An 18,937-nucleotide genomic window follows, 5' to 3' on the forward strand; every position below is an offset into this window, starting at 1 on the left:
GCGGACCACCACAAAAACAAACATGAAACAACTAACAAGTAATTATTTACTCGGAGAAATCAACCAATAGCCGCGCACTCTCAAAATTCACGCATGCGCAGACTCTTGCAAGCCTGGCTTTTTTACGGGAACAAAACGCTATACTACTATTTTTAGATATATCGTGAACTGCAAACATTTCTAATAGGTTAGAAGAGCGCTAAAAAACCCAGGAACAAATTCATTCGATTAGAGCGAGATGGAAACTCGCAACTCGCAGGCAGGCTAGCGGCGACGGGCGACGGCGGACCCGGCCGAGCGCTGCGTTCGCCTGCCGGTGGGCGCAATGACCTTCGGCAAATCTGACAAATCCAAGACGCGCGGAATTCAAACTTCGTGGAATATTTATTAATTTATATAGTGTGATATTATTGATTTGTATGAGTTCCGACTAGCATGCCCGGCTTTCTGGGTTCTATGAAAGGAACGCTACCGTGCTTACGTATGTGCTGGAGTCTCAATCGGAAATAAGGCGGCCATAGCATAGCAATCTTGCTGCCTTGCTTGATGCTTTAAGGCGAACGTGTTAAAGTTTAACACGTTCACAGCGGCACTGATACAATCTGTACTTTCTTTCCTTTACACCCCGTGCCGCACTGAATTAAGAGAAATTTTGCTCACTTTTAGTGGTGGGAAATAAATATATCGATAAGTTTAATATCCTTTCTTTTACCACTTAATTCCTTTTTTTAATGTTGTGTAGTATGATGACATTGGGTCACTGAAGTCAATTCCTTTTTTTGTTTTGTTGTAGATGAGAACACATCCTGGTTTTTTATAACATTCGTTAGTGCCTCTCTTTTTTTGTATCTATTAACTTATTGTCGTGATTTTTGCGTTATAACATATCTTTTATCTACTTATTTTACTCCATTTCTGTTCATTTTGCTAAAAATCTGGCCCTTTATATTTGAATCATATTTGAATTATACTATTAGCTGAGACGGATAAGGCAGCGCTGTATGAGATACCTTTTGCGAAGCGGAAGCACCGCGAATTTTAGGGACAGTTAAAATATATTTAATGTCATATTTGAGAACTCCTGCTGTATCGGGCTCAAGAGGCTCAATTTATTGTTGAAGAGCTTTACTTTTCAGTTTCAAGTAGCTTACAAAGAAATCTAGATCTTCATTTTTTAACAATTCTAAAACTCCAACCAGCTCCAATTATTGCAATTATTGCAACGCATGCAACAATGACCAAGGACAGTGCACCAATTGAGATCCACCACGTATAGTGGGTCGGAGGTTCCCATGGTTTCGACCTGAGAAGCGGAATTTGAGACTCGGGAATCCACCCCGTTACGAAGACCCCATCGAGATTCTCTCTCAAGACAGGCAACGAAGTATTCAACTTGATTATGTAACCTGTTTTGAGGGTCTCCTGCTTCAGTTGACACCACTGATCCCCTACTTGGAAATAGTCTCCATCTTCCGCAGTCAGAACCACTGGTTCATTTGATGCCGGCACTTGCCTTAAAACGGTTAGTTCGTCGTCCTGAGACCCCAATATTTCCCCACTTTTATTAGTGGCCCCTATCATTACCCCTCTATCAAACTGCAATATATCGAGGTCCGGATCGTTATTCAATTCCCACGTGCAGGAAGAAGCTTGCCTGAGATTTTTATCATGCACTAATTCATTAATGAACTGTTGAGAGAGGGGCTGGTCACTTTTGCACACAGTGTCAAAGTCAGAGATTCCTTGCATGATAATGAAGGCAGCAGACAGTGTGCTCTCTACATGCAACTGACTTTGGAAGAGAGAGACGAGCTAGAGATCCATTTACCAACAGATGTGTGGTCTGAACTCTCATCACGGCAGCTGATCTTGCGGGCAAAATCTGAGGAAATACCATTATACCAGTCACAATGGGATACGGGCCACATGAAACTCCATGGAGGCCAAATTTCCCAAGCTCGTACAATAGAGTCAGGTCTTCCTGGCCCTGTATTGAGCATGAGTTTCCTCTTAGAATGAGAAGGGTTTTCTGTTGCCCTACCTATTGTTGCAGCAGCAGCTGGGGATGTAGGATAGTTTTTTGTAAGATCTATTGTTTAAACCTCAGGCTGTAAATAGGTGCTGGTTGTTTTTGAAATCCTCCTCTCATCCGAGGTATCGCTGATTATTTTGAGTGGCATCTTGAGTTTCGTTCCATTACTTTTTGTGTTGAAAACTACTCCAACATCCGTCAACTATTACATCTGTAACAGGAACCCCGTATTTTGTAATTCTACATTTTTCTACTGCACTTTGTTTATTTTCATTTTCTGCAGGTATTAGAAACAATAAATTTCGTCTTGCTTTTGATACATCGATTGGGTAATTGTAGGCACATCTAATGCGGATATAAATTCTTCTAGCTGTGCAGTCTCAGGTATCATCCGTCTAATAAAATCGGATACATCTTGGTGGGTATACTCGCTATTAGAATTTAATTTGATGTCCTCAATCTCTCGTAAACATTGTTCACAATCAATATGGAGGTGATAATAACCCTGGCTGGGTTCTCTATCGTGTATTTCACAGACTGTTATCTGAGAGTATATCAACAAACTTTGGTACATAATATCATTGTTTAGAAGGTTCAACTCCCTCATTGTATCAGTAGTGCTGCACAGTCAAGTCAGTTTTGCAGGATTTTAAGCTGAGTAACCGCCGGAGTTTTGTCGAGAGCATGTGAATCTATGTAATGCGGATCCCGTTCTTTTGAATCCCTTCGTTCCTTGATCCCAGGCTTCTCCCGTCATAGCATACAGGTTGGACATAATTGATTTTGTTAAATTAGAGTTTGGATCCACGAACCAGTTTATAGAATTTCTCAATTTTACTGCTCTTTTGAGTATCGGTATCTTCGATTCTTTCTCCCAAGGCTGTAATATGCTGGTGCTTTTCGGTTTGCTAGAGCCGAGATAGGCTGAATATGGTCCGCGCTGTATAGAATATAGATTGAGTCCTGTAGGAAGAAGAACTGAAATAAATGAACTTTTGGGATGAGGTTCATTACAAGGTGAACACCCCTTGTTGACTTGTTACCATGTTGTTAACCTTACATTGTTTTTTACCTCCGATATGGAAATGCTCAGCTACTAGGCTGAGCATTTCCATATCGGAGGTAAAAAACACTTTCTCATTCCAAAACTGGAGAGATATAATATGATGGCCTCCTTCTAACCTTTGTGGATGATTTAAAGAGATTTCTTATAGTTTCTGAATTTTGAAATAGATCGACCAAACTGGATGCAATACCTAAAAAGGAGGCGGATTTGTATTCACTTAAGAAACGGGGAAATAAGGGTTTGATTGAGCGTAAATATGATGTGAATAGGATATCTTCATTACTTACAAAACTAACAGCAGTCTTGACGACTTCGTTCTGTATTGTGGATATATTTTGCAGCTACTCCAGTTTGATTTCTTCTTTGATTAAGGTTAAAGGGTTGATGCCAACTGGAATATTTAGGGGTAGAGGATGCTTAAGTAATCTATTGAAAGCTGGATTATCAATTCGGCCTAGTTTAGGCTGTCCTACTCTAACCGCAAAGTCTTGTACCCACTTTGGACCATTTAGATGGACTACTCTCCAGAAGGTTAATACCTCAGTAACCGGATCTGGAAATCCCCTGATCAGCGAACTTGAAAGAGACATTCCGGAAATGCCTCCCAATGAAGGATCTAAATACAATGCTGTAACTTTATATTCTTTATTATGTATAAACTTCGACCCAACATTTTTGATTAATTGGACCTTTGATTGCCAGATTGTGAAGTTCTAATACATTTCTACAAAAATTGCCTAAAAATTTATATTGAAGCATCGGTTCTATTGGAATGTCTGAAAAATGCGACACCGTCAACGAATTAGATCCTACCGTTGACAAGATGTTGGCCAGGGTCGGTAATTGGTCATTTGTCACACATGTTACTCGAGACCACCTCTTGCTTTCTGAACATTGAAAGTTGCTTCTATAAACTGGAATTTTACCATACACTATTTAATCTGCTGATTGTAATGTTTCGTCTCTATTTATAATGAGTCCTAACTTATTGGCGCCCTCTTCTATTCCGCTCATTAACATAGCATTATTTTCCCAAATTCAATTCTTGTTCATTTCTATACTTTTGAATAGAATAGTTTGTGCAGAGGACTTGATTGTCACCTTGAGCTAAAACTTTGAACAATGTATTGCTATGTTTGGATGCCCTTGTGATGGCTAGAAGATTTACTATACTCCATCCTTTCTGTCTCAACCCCTCTAACCCCCCAATTCTCCTTGCCAGCAATAGATGTCTTCTCCTTTATTTAAAACTTGATTATCAATAACTTGCAATTTATCAGGTCTTCCTACATAGTATATTAAGCTCTTCTCGAAGAATTCATGGGTTCTTTCTATCAGCTTTGGGTATCCAAGGAATTGACCCATTACTTTGAAGACCGGGTTGTTTGCTTTCCCCCTCTTATGTTGGTGTTACGTATAGTTGTTCCACTTGCTGTAGTCCCGAAGTACTATCCGTCATCTTTTTTATAACCGTGGTTAAAACGTCCGCCATGTTTCGAAATACGTATAAACGGCCACCACAGCACTGTCTCGGCCGAGTGACATTTTACTGTCTCGCTTCACTACTCGGTAGGTGTAATCAGCCCATATGAAAGGGCTTTACTTGTACATTCTAAAACAGATTGTTATGCATACCTAATAGTTTTGATTTATCGTGCAAAGCAAAATGTCGAAAAAATATGGCTGTAGTACGAAACTCTCGGTGCGCGAGTCTGACTCGCGCTTGGCTGGTTTTTTTTCTAGATTCGTTTCTTTTTAATGCTGCTGTTTAAAATGATCGAATTGTATGGAGAATGCCCGTAAAAGCGACTCTGGCATCGCATCAATCTGCACTTTGGTCAGAAAATTCGTTTAATGTGTGGATTCATGGAAAACATCTAGTTAATATTGATTTTCGGTGTCAATCCAAGATCGCATACTGTAGTGATGACGAGATCGATAGTACAATAGCCGCCTTACAATAATTGCATTATACTTCAAAAAAAAAATTTTCCCTAGGTGTTCAAACATGACATAGGGGAGATTTGGCACCTGCGCTGCTCACCTCACGATGCTGCCGTCCTGATCACAACACACAACGCCTACGACCCCGATACCTGCCAGTGCACCATGGGGGTTTCCATCTTCAAACTTCCTACTACAGAGGTATCTCATTCTTTGTCCTTGTAGAATGTTCTCGGAATTTAACCAGAATCTATTTCTATGTGAAAGGATGATGGACATCGTCCGAGGTGAAGATCTATAGAGCGCACTTTGACTTTGCTAAGACTTAAAACATTGTTAAAACGAGACAGCGTTATATCGCTAGCTTAAATCGGTCTCGTTTTATCTACACCCCCTTGGGGGTTGAATTTTCAAAAATCCTTTTTTTTACCGTGACCTTTGACTTATTAAAAAAAATCTTTTAGGTGATTCCAAAAGACTTGGACGATCTCAGCGCAATGCAAAGTCGGAATGCAGAAGACATGGAACTTCTCAAAACGATTACACCAGAGGTAAGTTACATTAAATGTGTAAGTACATTAGCCTAATCATATTAATTATCATCATCATGATCACCCCATCGCCAGCTCACTACAGAGCTCGGGTCACCTCTCAGAGTGAGAAGGGTAGGGTATTGGCCATAGTCTACCACGCTGGCCATGTGCGGATTGGCAGATTTCACACACTTTTGAGAACATTTAAGTAGACTATGGCCAAAACCCTTCTCTGGGAGGGGACCCGTGCTCTGTAGTGAGTTGGCGCGTGGGTTGATCATGATGATGATGAGTATAGTACATACATAGTGCAGTACAGTAATCTTCAATTTTCTCCGAAAGAGGTTCTCTCTGAAAACTGCGGGATGAAGAGTTGAGAAACTTGAGATGCAGAACAAACAGATTTCGTCAGGAAAATTTTACCATAGTAACAAGCAAGAAATTTGTAGAAACCCGAGGACGAAATTCGCTGCGCGGAGTGGCATCCTTCAGATCCAAACCGTATCGGCATCGTATTGGACAACTACGTCAGCATCCGTGACGCGACCACTGGCGACCAAGTGACCAGTGTGGCGCCGGAGGGCAGGACTAGGCTCAAGTTTACTGGAGGCAAGTGGAGTCCGCAAGGGCAGAGTCAGGTAAGGTATCCACAATCATCATCAACCAATAGACGTTCACTGCTGAACATATTGGTGGCTACTAATGGTACTGATGACACCACTAACAACTTTGACACTTTTTAAGATTTTGTCGCATATAATACTTATTTGTATTGATGCCAGACCCCCAATTGTGTAAGAAGAATAACAATTTCATCGTTATCGTAATCGTCAACAAACTCTGCCCTTTGATTGGTTGATTCGCTGTTTACATTTTTTCACACGATTTCATCGTTATGCATACACAATTGGGGGCCAGGTATTGATTAATGCAAGTATTATACGTGGCCGCTTAGAAAAATGGCGGCCTACTAACTAAGCAGGCCCTTTCTGTGAATGTCCTTCAATGACGTAGGTGCAACTGAAAATATTGCTTCTTCTTAAACGTTTCTTTTATTTCTCTTGTTAAACGATCAATATTGACAATGAGCATCAGCCAACAAATTCCTAAAAGGCCGGCAACGCATCGGCAGTTCCTCTGGTGCTGCAAATGTTCATGGACGGCGGTAATCGCTTAACATCAGGTGACCCGCCTGCTCGTTTGCTCGCTATCTCTATTTTAAAAAAAAAAACCACGTACACGTTTCGGGGCCCTTTATTCTTTTCAGTTCGCGGTGCTCCAGGACACGCATATAAAGTGCTTCGACACGCGCACCGACTGCGCCAAGCCCGCGTGGCACATCGACAGCGCGCACCGCCAGCTGGCCAGAGACATCGACTTCAATCCCAACAGGTTTGTTTTGTGTTCAGAAAGGGGGCGCGCGGGATCACGCATTGGTTAATCAGTCGCCCCTTGTTTCCCGCGATGCGCGAAGGGCGTATTTTCTGGAGAACATCCAATCCCCACAATCAAGTCAAAATTGAGATTGGTACTATGAACAAATCGATTACAGCACTACCACTTTTATAAGTCCCATTAGCAAAATTAACAAGAAAAGCGCAACCTAACGCTGACTAAAAATAATAAAATCCAGAACTTAATTGCTTGACGTTAAGATAACAGACTTCACTAGTCTTACTGTACTTCTACACCCAAGAATAACTCTTGGGTGTAGAAGTACAGTACGCAAAGTAATGTACATCGGCCTTTAGAATAACATTTCGGCTTTGTAGAGCGTTGTCTCTGTCACTCATACCTATATGACGTTTAGTCGGTTTCAACGACCGAGACAGTGCTCTACAAATCTGCTATCTCCTTGTAAAGGTCGATGTACATTTACTTTCGGCCGCGTACTGTAAGTAGTACCTCGCTCATTATTCGCACTTACAAAACATGGCGCGTAGGTAGCAAACAATAGTGGACTTGACCGGATTGGCAGAGATATTTTCGCGCGATTCAAAAATAAAGAGACAAGACAACTTTAGAAACAGGACTTGCAGAGATCGCGATTCGCTAATAAGCGAGAAGGCCGCTTTTTAACAGACTTCAAAAAAGGAGGAGGTACTTACTCAATTCGTTAGAATCTTTTTTGTATCCTACTTGTCTGTTTCAGTTCTTTTACTGCTATTTTTCTTCTTGTGGTGGTACACAAATAAAGTATAATAAGAATTAATTAATCGATAGGCAATTCCACTTGGCGAGCGCGGGAGACGACGCCGCTCTGAACATATGGGACTACAGGCACGGGAAGGAGCCCATATTCACCAGGACTGATCACTCGCACTGGTATGTTAGTTCACTTGATCTCACGAGAAGTTACTTAGGAAATAATGTAAATCGACCTTTAGAATGAGATTTTGGCTTTGTAGAACGTTGCCTCTGTCACCCATACCTATGTGACGTTTTGTCGGTCTCAATGACAGAGACAATGCTCCACAAAACCGCTATATTTATCTAAAGGTGATGTACATCATTTTCTGCAACCGCTACTGCAAGGTTTCAGCTGGTGTTGAAACCATGCAGTAGTAGTTCACTTAAGTTTTAAAAATGTTTTATTTAGATGTTATTAGGTATATGTAGATAATAATATAATTCTTCCTTTTGCATATTTTAGTAATTAAGTTTTATTTAGTTTAATTTTATTTTTATTTTTAAGTACTTTTTAGTCATTTTAGTTTAGGTTACTTTTTATTTATTTTAGTTGTCATTATTTTTTATTCATTTAGTAAATGAATAAAAAATATTTAGTATATTACTTTTTACTAGTAGTTTTTAGTAGGTTACTTTTTATTTATTTTAGTTAGGCTTACTTTTTATTTGGAAAATGTGTACGTTTTGGTGCGCAGGGTGTGGACGGTGCGCTACAACACGTACCACGAGCAGCTGTTGCTGACGGGCAGCTCGGACGCGCGCGCCCTGCTCACCGCTGCGGCCAGCGTGTGCGACATGGACGACGACGGGAAACGACTTAGCCAAGTGTATGTCACTATTTTTTTTTTAGTCAGACTTACTGGCTAGAGATGATTCAGCCTAAGATAGAGCGCGCTTTTGTGGAAGAGGCCTATTCACTCGACTCGAATTGGAAGGGAAAACTGATGCCGGAAAGGCGTTCCTCCATATCCTAAAAAATATCTTGTGGGAACTCTTTGATCTTCAGGATAAAAAGTAGCCTATATTATATCAATTTGAACCCTTTGTGTGCGAGTCCGACTCGCACTTGACCGATTTTTAATTAATTTACGACTTAAATTTTTTTGTCTATTACAGGTTGGAAGATGGTGTACTGCAGTCGTACGAACAACACGAGGACTCCGTGTACTGCGCCGAGTGGAGTGCAGCGGAGCCCTGGACCTTCGCCTCCCTCAGCTACGATGCCAGACTCGTGCTGTCTAGAGTCCCCAGACATTTCAAATATAAAATACTATTATAATTAATAAAATACTATTGTAACTAATTGCCAATCCGCATTGGGCCAGTGTGGCAGACTATGGCCTTAACCCTTCTCACACTGAGAGGAGACCCGGTTCAGTAGTGGGCCGGTAATGGGTTGATCATGATGATGATTGTAATTAATATTGTTAAGAGCTGTGTGGGTGAGCCTTGTGGTTAAGACGTGCGCTTCCTTTTTGGGGAGTTGGGAGTTCGATCCGGGGTACACACCTCTAAGTTATGTGCATTTTAAACCATATTATAAAATATTATCATTTGCTTTAACAGTGTAGGAAAACATCGTGAGAAGCCTAAAAAGTAGCCTATGTCCGTCCTTGGGATGTAAGCTAACTCTGTACCAAACCAATTCATCAAAATCAGTTATGAAATGCATTTAGACAGACAACACTTTCGCATTTATAATATTATTCTGGATATAATGTATAAAATATTATTTACATAAGATACTAATGTAATGATATAATAAAGTATGTAAATTATGTAGCAATTGTGTTTTATTTATCACAAACTTATTGTATGTAATCCTACTGACTGACTAACCTCAACACAAATACAGCAGAAAATAATGTTCATCATCCTTTACAGTGAGATTTCGGCTTTGTAGAGCGTTGTCGCTGTCACTTATATCTATGTGACGTTTTGTCGGTCTCAACGACAGAGACAATGCTCTACAAAACCACATCTCTTTCTAAAGCAATTTACTTTTCACATTCAGAACCAATGGTAAATTAAACTATTTGACTATTCAAAAGCACTTGTAAAAGTTTACTTGAATAAAAAAAAAAAAAAGATTCCGACGAATTGAGAACCTCCTCCTTTTTTTGAAGTCGGTTAAAAATATATTCTATTCTATTCTATTAAAAAGGTTGATGTACATTATTTTCGTACTGTACTTCAATCAATATATTTTTTTTATTTATTTCGCCTATATAACGCATGGTCTATGTGACACACGGCCAAAGTTATCAGATCACTGAGTAAGGATTTTGATGAATTCCAACAGAAACTTAAAAAATCTACATCAGGACCATGTTTTGACTGGGAATAGCTAGTTAACAGTACAAATCACTGCAATAATACATTGCAGCAATTTTGAGATATTCCATATAAGCACCATATTTCATATTTAGATAGATAGATAGATAGAAATACTTTATTGCACACAAAAAATATTACATAACTATTACAGAAACTTAAACTAACAAAATTATTGTATGCAAAGGCGGCCTTATTGCTCACAGCAATCTCTTCCAGGCAACCTTTGGTGAAAGGAGAAACTAGGTGTGTTGGATAGTACTTATATTTATATTAGTATTATATTTGTAGATAGATATTTGTGTAGATCAATCATCAAACAGCTGAAGATTTATTTTACTGCTCAGAATTAAAACCAAAAAGTTATAAATAGAACATTTTATTTACCTAAAACCTCTCTGCAACCCTTTTAGCAACATTTCTTAGGTTACCATACACTTTGGAAGGTGGCGAACCCATAATCAAGTTGCATATAGCCCGTCTTGCCAGTGCAATGTTTTGGTAACTGCCTAGTATGTGGATTTTTGAGTCGGCCAACACTATCCTCGTTTTAGTAACATTTTCGATAGTGAATTTAGTCCTTCCTGCTTTCCCTGCTAGTCTACCAATGGCCCTTCCTAAGTGATCGCCTTGTAAGGTTTTGACATCTTTGATTTCAAACGACTCTACAAATAGGTCATCTAACCTGAGTAGGGCTAGGGCATCTTCTACATCAAAACCGTAGATGAAGGCCTGCAACAAATGTTTTTTATTTATTTCTCAAGTTCATCAAAATTACATATATCTATACTAGTCTAAATATATAAAAGGAAAAGGTGACTGACTGACTGATCTATCAACGCACAGCTCAAACTCCTGGACGGATCGGGCTGAAATTTGGCATGCAGATAGCTATTATGATGTAGGCATCAGCTAAGAAAGGATTTTTGAAAATTCAACCCCTAAGGGGGTGAATTAGGGGTTTGAAATTTGTGTAGTCCACGCGGTCGAAGTCACGAGCATAAGCTAGTCTAAATATATAAAAGGATAAAGTGACTGACTGACTGATCTATCAACGCACAGCTGAAACTACTGGATGGATCGGGCTAAAATTTGGCATGCAGATAGCTATTAAGACGTAGGCATCCGCTAAGAAAGGATTTTTGTAAATTCAACCCCTAAGGGGGTGAAATAGGGGTTTGAAATTTGTGTGGTCTACGCGGACGAAGTTGAGAGCATAAGCTAGTTTTGATATAAAATGAGATGTATTTTCTGAAAAATGTTAAATTAAAATCAAAATTGAATACTGAAAAACATTTAAAGAAATATCAAGGATATAATTAGTCAGATTTATTTTAGTTTCAGTGATTAGCACAATAGTTCTTTTTGTAAATTAATAATAATAAAAACTGATTCAATTGGTGACAAAATTGGTTTCTTTAAAAACTGATTCAATATTCATGAAATTTATTTCAAGACAGTATATTATTTTAGCCTAACAGCGATCATGCACTCATCCTATCCAAATTTGTGAAAATATGGATATAAAATATCTACAACAGATGTCAGATGTCAGATCATACAAAACAAAAAGGAACATATATTCACAGACTCGGATCAGATGAGTGCGTAAAGGCCCTAGATTTAAATTATCCTAGGCAGAGATAATTAAAGCATTTTGACTTTGCTCACAAACACAGTTAAAATAAGTAATGTCAGAAACATAAAACACGGTCTTGTTTTAACCGAAAGTCTGAGCTAAGTATGCTCCATAGATCTCTGTCTTAATGTCAGAGTTTTTAAGTTAGGTACCTACATTATAAAAATATAAACAATATTTTGTTACCTTAACAAAATCAGCAGCTTTTTGCAAATTGGCAACATCTTTTGTCTCTGGGCCGACCCTTATTTCCACATTACGTGATTTTGTGTTGAAGCGAACTTGTAGTAACAAATGCTCTACAATAGGTGTGAAGATTTTTAGCCAGTTTTCTCTCAAAGGTGTGTATCTAAAAAAAATAAGGAAAAAAATAAAATATGCATAGTATTCATAGAAATTGTACTGGGTTATGTATTGAATCTCTTTCACAGTTGAATACCAAAAGTAGAAGCTAAAAAATGCGTTATTGTCCTCAAGCGGAGCAAATATTTTATAATCAAAGCATAATAGAAGTTTAACTCGAACTATTATGAACAAAAATAACTAATGTTGAGGTTACAATACCTATGCGCTGGTACTGCAATTTTTCTCATGTTAACTTTACTTTCATTAGGTTCTTCTTCGTTCTTCTTAGCTTTTTTAGATCTAGATCTAGCACGTTTGGGCTTTCCTTCTATTCCTTTATGTTCTTCCACGTCCATTCCCGCCCCAGATTCCGAAACTGCTCGGCGCTTCACATTTTTTAATTTCACAGGGTTCTTGGCAGGCAGAAACTCCTCAACATTAATGTTTTCTGTCTCCATTTCTAGTTTTATTTGTTTTAAGGAGCACTTGATAGTAGAAATTATGCAATATAAATATTTTTTTGTTTTTAGATATTTTTCTCACATGGTTTATGACATTGACCACAAATTAAAAGACCGAAAATTGACAGATGTCATTGCTACAGCTTTGAATCGTTTTGTTTCGATTCAGTCTCAGAACAAGGACTGATCATGGACTGATTCAGTGGTTTTATAGCACAAATAAATCAATGTTATTTAAGACCTGTCGTTACCTTTATTACTTTGATAAATACTTTCAATACAGATAAAGTTCATTGGAAACAATTTTTTTGCCGAATGATAAAGTCAGCAAACTAAGGGCATTTGTCCACTCATCCGTGATTCGACGGATCCGTGAAAGAAATATACATACGTAGGTATTTATAATGTTTGTCGGCCAATACGAAGAATCACGGATACGAACCGAATACGGATGAGTGCACAAACGCCCTATCGATAAACAAAACGCAATTTATCAAAACATGAATTTTAGAATGTGAAATGAAATGTCAAAATTGTCCAAATTTTATGGAGGTGTTATGTCACATCTCTAAATCGATTTTTGTTATTATGAATTGAAAGAGGTAAGTAAATTATTTGTATTCTCATGAAAACTGTTAATAAAGCCGAAACTAACCAGAAGCATAAACTTTTTTAGCCTACAAAGAATAATGGCGACTCTAATCAGAACTACGATCGTGAAGGTGATTCCTGCCCAAAGTGGTAAAATAGCTGGATGTGTGGTGGTGCAAAACAGGAGTATAATGGGCAAGGCGTTTCGTAGCAGCCTCCCGCCTCCGCCACCTAAACCCGCGCCCTTTGACTACGTGAATAAAGACTATACTTGGTTACGTAGTTTGACTGACAGAACGACGCATAGATTCGACGAAAACACTAAAGTCGTCGTGGTAGAAGGACCTGTAGCGGCTGGAAAGACGCAGTTCGCGGCCGCCCTCGCTGAGGATCTCGGTATGAAGCATTTTCCGGAAGCCAACATGGATATTCACTATGTACGACCGAACGGTATTGACATACGTCAATTTGACAAAGAAATACCAGAGGATACCAGAACCTTTGACCACACCAACTTCAACCGCACTCCAAACCATCGTCTCGCTGGAAACTTCCAGATTATGATGTATATGGCGAGGTACAGCCAATATATTGATGCATTGGCTCATCTCCTCAACACAGGCCAAGGTGTTGTTCTAGAAAGGTCTCCGTACTCTGATTTTGTGTTCCTGGAAGCCATGTTTTCACAGAAGTACATAAGCAAGGGTGTAAAGTCAGTGTATTATGAGCTGAGGGGACAAACTATTGAGGATTTGATGAGGCCTCACTTGGTGATCTACCTTGACTTGCCTGTTAAAAAGGTAGATATTTCCTATATTTATAAATTGTTAAATCTTCATATAAAACTCAGATATCCTAGGAATTTGAATGTGGAAATCCTAGTCCACACATTCAAGTTACAGTATTTTTATATTACAATTTTAATATGATATTAGATAGTCTTATATTATCCACCATTTATATTATACTAGCTGATGCCCACGTGAATAGGTTTTTTTTTTAAAATTAAAGGTTAAATTAGGTTTTTTTTAAATCCAGTGGGAACTCTTTGATTTTCTGGAATAAAAATGAAACATGTCTGAATAAAGGCTTAGGCTTAGCCTATGTCACTCTCCAGGTCTTTATCTATACCCATGCAAAAAATCACGACAATACGTTGCACCGTTGCGACGTGATTGAGGGACAAACCAACAAACAAACACACTTTCGCATTTATAATAGGGGTACTGATTTAATTAATCACAGCTCTTGTGTTCATCACACTTATGTTATTTGTTGTCTGTAATGAGGCTTGTTCATTTAATTAATAACAAGTTGTGATAAATTTGTTTATGCAGGTTCAAGAAGCAGTAAGTGCCCGCAAGTATGAGTATGAAACATCAGGAAAAGCCCTAACTGAGCAATTTCTGACAGAGGTGGAGCGCCAGTACAAACATAAGTACCTTAGAGACATCTCCACGCATGCAGAGCTGCTGGTCTACGACTGGACAGGAGGCGGTGAAGTTGAAGTGGTAAGTTATGATTATAAACTTTTGACTATTTCCAGACCACAAATTTAGTTTTCGGATTTTACCCTTAAAGTGTTCTATAAGGCCTACCTACCTGCCGAATTTCATGATTCTAGGTCAACGGGAAGTACCCTCTAGGTTTCTTGACAGACAGACAAGAAAGTGATCCTATTAGGGTTCCGTTTTTCCTTTTGAGGTACGGAACCCTAAAAAATTGTCAAATTTCAGGTTGTAGAAGACATAGAGCGTCTCAACTTCGACCAGTACACGGAGCGTGAGGACCCCAAGATGAAGGACTGGCGTCTCCCGCGCGAGCCGATGTGGGCCGACCAGCGCGCGCTCTACACCAACAATAAGCACTACCTCATGAACCTGTTCAACATCCCGCGCTCCGACGTGCCCGAACTCATCACTGATGCGGACGAGGGATATGCCAGAGATAAGGTGAGAAAGTCTGGCATTTATAAATAAATAAATAAGCCTTTATTCAGACATGTTTCATTTTTACTATAATGTGTTAGTCGCTAATAATAGGTACAAGATTACAAACTAAACTACAAGACTACATATTTCTAAAATAACTTATTTCTAACTCTTAACAATATATAATATTACTTATTTATTAAGTCTTGTACTGCCTCGATAATTAACAATTCGTTTGCCACTTTTTGGCAAAGGGCTCCTCTAATTGCTCCTCTATAGATTTCTGTCGCCAGCAGTTCTAGACCATGTGGCACCTGCTACATATTTCTCGGATATCATCAACCCTGTTGTACTGATCTACTCCTTTTCCTTTTCCTTTTTTTGTCCTGTGTACTAGAGGTGTCAAAAAATAATGTACCTAATAAATTTATTAAATATATAAATATATTCAAGATATTCGTTTTTAGATTAAAACAAAATTGAATACAATATATAATAAGTAGTGAAAATTTGAGAAAATCCTTCCTAAAAAATAACTCAGGCGTTCGATCTTTGATACGCCGCGCGCGGCGCGACCGAGCGACGATATTAGAATAAAATATATTAGGTAGGTACAGCTGAATACAAATATCGTCGCGATTCGACGGTGAATAATTATTACATCGAACTTTCGTATTGGCCTGTTACATGTTGACTGTGATGATACGAGTATGCGGCTAGTATTTTTATCATTTTGTTTGTTTCGTAATAAATTTTGAATGCAGTTTTATTTATTTGTGAACTTGAGTGTCGATAAATATTTAATGCGAATAATTGTAATGTAGATTAGGCAAAATAATGTAGATTAGGTACATTTTTGTGTTGTGATAGATTTGTGTCGCGCGTTAATAATACCTATTATAGTAGATATTTTGTTCTTTTTGGAAATACTTGCGTCATTTTATAAATCGTATGAGAAAATGTTTTTCAAAGTGTAGGTATTATCATACATTTAAGTATTATAGGTAATAGGTTAGGTACGTGAAGTGGTATTGTTCTTTTTAGAAATCATCATCATCATTTTATAATTCGTATGATAATAAATATGTAGAAATGTATGATAATAAATATAGTAGTTACCTACTAAAAAGATTTTTTTATAGGTAACTCTAACTAGGTAAACTTACCTACCTATTGTATTGTAGGTATCTACTTGACATTGCTTTATCGTTCTACTTGTTTTTATTTTTACATACATAGGTAGGTACTAGGTACTGTATTCCGCGACAGGTTGAGATGGCAATCGGGGTATGAGGCGGGGGTGACACCCCGCACACCCGCACGTCACCCTCGCTCGCCCGCACTGGGTTAGCACAGGGGCCGTGCGGGTGTGCGGGGCATTCCCTCCCCGATTGCCATTTCGATCTGTCGCGAAGGTATGGATTGGGTACCTATTAAGAGTAAAATTTAAAATTTAAATCAATCGAGTTAAATACAAGCTATACCCTAGTTCTCGACCTTATTGACGGTTATGAGAAAGTTGTTTTTTGTCATATTCTTGTTCAGTAGGTATCATTCATAGATTGTTAAAATGTTGTTCCCTATGTCAATAAGGTCGGAAATCGCTTGCACCCATTTATATGCTTGCGCCTCATGGTGAAATCGGTGCAAGCAAATCTCGACCTTATTGACGGTTATGAGAAAGTTGTTTTTTGTCATATTCTTGCTCAGTATTATTCATAGATTGCTAAAATGCTGTTTTCTGACGTATGTCAATAAGGTCGAAAATCGATTGCACCCATTTTTCTGCTTGCGCCTCACGGTTCAAGCAATTTTTTTTTTGTAACAAAATAATGTAACGTTAATAATTATTAAATATTTGTCTGTAACACGTGATAATATTGTGATACACACATGAACCTGTATTTGACACCTCTACTGTGTACCAGTGCATTACTGTTTTGCTTCATTTATCTTGTCCTCTAATTGTGTGCCCAGCCCACTTCCAATGCGAGCCGACATTTTGTCAAATACCTGCGTACTCTACCTGAATATGAATAAGATAGGTAGTTGATAACAGACAAAATTAAATCATTTGAGTGCCAGAAGTTGATATGATCAACAATGGCGCCGATTCTGTTGTCTTTCTCTAAACTAAATTTAGAGCATCCTTCTTCTTCTTCTTAATATTGCTAAAAAAGGACAGAACATGAATTTTTACAATTAAATACTCTAAATTTTAGTGCACGCGACAAATTTAAACAGTAGGCTCGCGACTGGCAGCTAAAGTCACGGAGTTTGACGTCTCTAAATTAATTTTAAAACTGTCAAACTGTGTTTGTCCTTTTTATATTACATTAGTAAAAACAGGATGCGAATACTCCAAAAGTGGACAGATTACTTATTAAATTCGGCCATATAGTATTTATTGTGACGGTCATGTTATGTGGCAGTAAGAGCCCTCGCCCGCGGCGACTATTTGTATGTATTTGTACACACTACTAACGCGTGTCAGTCACATTTGCAACGCGCTACTGCATCGCGACTGTATCGATGCAAACGCGCGACCGTGTCGGACGACATCGGGGGAAGAACGGAGGGGGTGGCGCGTGAATGGAGAACCGAGCATTAGTGCAACATTTTTTCTCGTTTGCATCGAGACAGAAGCGCGACAGTATCGCGACTGAAGCTGAGACCGTGGGCGAGGGCTCTTAATATAAAGTAACATGTCTTCGCAGGTGATCTACAACCATCCCGCCTTCGAGTTCGTGGAGGGATACGGCCCCAAGGACGGCGACACCCTCTTCAAGAACAAAGTGCCCAAGTATACCGAGTACATTTAAACCTGAGATCCTATAGTATAGATTGTTGTTTAATAATAAACTATTACAATTTATATTTATTTATCTATAAATCGAATCTAAATTCTAAATAGCATAAAAGAAAAAGGTGACTGACTGACTGATCACATCTCAAACTACTGGATGGATCGGGCTGAAATGGCATGATAGCTATTATGACGCAGGCATCCGGTAAAAAAAGGATTTTTGAAAATTCAACCCCTAAGGGGGTGAAATGTTGGTTTGAAATTTGTGTAGTCCACGCGGACGAAGTCGCAAGTCGAGATGGCAACCACACACCGGCACAGTCCCCGCGCTAACCCGGTGCGGGATAGCGCGGGTGATTGGGGGCCTCCGCCTCATACCCAGATTGCCATCTCGACCTGTCGCGTACTATAAACTTATCGAACGGATTTGAGATATGTAGATGGATTATTAATTTCGACTGTAAACTGCTTAAACGATTTTGATGAAACTATCGACGGCTATTATCGATTTGGACGAGCTATCTTTGTGCCAACACAGAATCTTGCATCGTGAAGATGAGATAGGATCAATGATCTCGGCAGAAAGTAATGTACATCGGCCTTTAGAATGACTTTTCGGCTTTGTAGAGCGTTGTCTCCGTCACTCACACCTATATGACGTTTTGTCGGTCTCAATGACAAAGACAATGCCCTACAAATCCACTATCTCCTTCCAAAGGTCGATCGATGTATATTATTTTCTGCCGCGTATTGTTCATTTTAGATGTCTTAGGATGGATAAGGATTGCACTGATTTTTAACTGCAATGTGTTGTATTGAAATTGCCTTTGTTGCAATGGTCACACCATTACCAGCACTTAACTAACGCTTATCCGTGACTTAAATTAGTCTATTTTTACACTGCAAAAATATTTAAGTCACAGATAAGCGTTGTGCGGCTTCAAATCATACGAGCTATAAAATAATATACGACACTCGTGACTTGAGCAAATCTAACGATGAGATCTATATTGACATTGCTCAGACTTAAGAGTTAAAACGAGACAAAGTCGTCGCTCACACATA

General features: G+C 38.8%; 4 protein-coding genes across 4 annotated transcripts in view; 3 read left to right on the forward strand and 1 right to left on the reverse strand.

The window, feature by feature from the left end:
• Window positions 1–9,839, forward strand: part of LOC117983857 (EARP and GARP complex-interacting protein 1) — a 72,385-nt gene extending 62,546 nt beyond the window's left edge. The window contains exons 3-9 of the mRNA XM_034970485.2: window positions 5,097–5,243; window positions 5,507–5,593; window positions 6,025–6,213; window positions 6,843–6,967; window positions 7,799–7,900; window positions 8,461–8,592; window positions 8,882–9,839. Of these exons, the coding sequence (XP_034826376.1) occupies window positions 5,097–5,243; window positions 5,507–5,593; window positions 6,025–6,213; window positions 6,843–6,967; window positions 7,799–7,900; window positions 8,461–8,592; window positions 8,882–9,044 (945 nt within the window). The 3' untranslated portion in view covers window positions 9,045–9,839. The remainder of the gene's footprint in view (window positions 1–5,096; window positions 5,244–5,506; window positions 5,594–6,024; window positions 6,214–6,842; window positions 6,968–7,798; window positions 7,901–8,460; window positions 8,593–8,881) is intronic.
• LOC117983663 (plasminogen receptor (KT)) overlaps window positions 1–11,895 on the forward strand; it is a 174,094-nt gene extending 162,199 nt beyond the window's left edge. The window contains exon 5 of the transcript XR_011236949.1: window positions 11,883–11,895. The gene's annotated coding sequence lies outside the window, so the exon portion shown is untranslated. The remainder of the gene's footprint in view (window positions 1–11,882) is intronic.
• Window positions 10,463–12,661, reverse strand: l(1)G0004 (lethal (1) G0004). The gene is made up of 3 exons (XM_034970487.2): window positions 12,303–12,661; window positions 11,925–12,087; window positions 10,463–10,831 (listed from the first exon to the last, which is right to left on the reverse strand). The coding sequence occupies exons 1-3, from the start codon at window positions 12,539–12,541 to the stop codon at window positions 10,487–10,489; spliced, it is 747 nt and encodes a 248-aa protein (XP_034826378.1). The 5' UTR covers window positions 12,542–12,661; the 3' UTR covers window positions 10,463–10,486.
• A 381-nt stretch (window positions 12,662–13,042) lies between these two features.
• ND-42 (NADH dehydrogenase (ubiquinone) subunit ND-42) lies at window positions 13,043–17,940 on the forward strand. The gene is made up of 5 exons (XM_034970482.2): window positions 13,043–13,146; window positions 13,221–13,935; window positions 14,473–14,646; window positions 14,872–15,087; window positions 17,784–17,940. Exons 2-5 carry the CDS (start codon window positions 13,234–13,236, stop codon window positions 17,886–17,888), a joined length of 1,197 nt encoding a protein of 398 aa, XP_034826373.1. The 5' UTR covers window positions 13,043–13,146; window positions 13,221–13,233; the 3' UTR covers window positions 17,889–17,940.
• The last annotated feature ends 997 nt before the right edge of the window (window positions 17,941–18,937 follow it).

The sequence above is a fragment of the Maniola hyperantus genome, chromosome 7 (assembly GCF_902806685.2).
Source record: "Maniola hyperantus chromosome 7, iAphHyp1.2, whole genome shotgun sequence".
NCBI classification, from domain to species: Eukaryota; Metazoa; Arthropoda; class Insecta; order Lepidoptera; family Nymphalidae; genus Maniola; species Maniola hyperantus.

Excerpts from the sequence above, each read along its gene's own strand:
- ND-42 (XM_034970482.2), top strand. The coding sequence starts at position 13,234 with ATGGCGACTCTAATCAGAACTACGATCGTGAAGGTGATTCCTGCCCAA. Across the intron at positions 13,936-14,472 it reads TTGACTTGCCTGTTAAAAAG|GTTCAAGAAGCAGTAAGTGC; the intron begins GTAGATATTTCC and ends TTGTTTATGCAG. Across the intron at positions 14,647-14,871 it reads GAGGCGGTGAAGTTGAAGTG|GTTGTAGAAGACATAGAGCG; the intron begins GTAAGTTATGAT and ends GTCAAATTTCAG.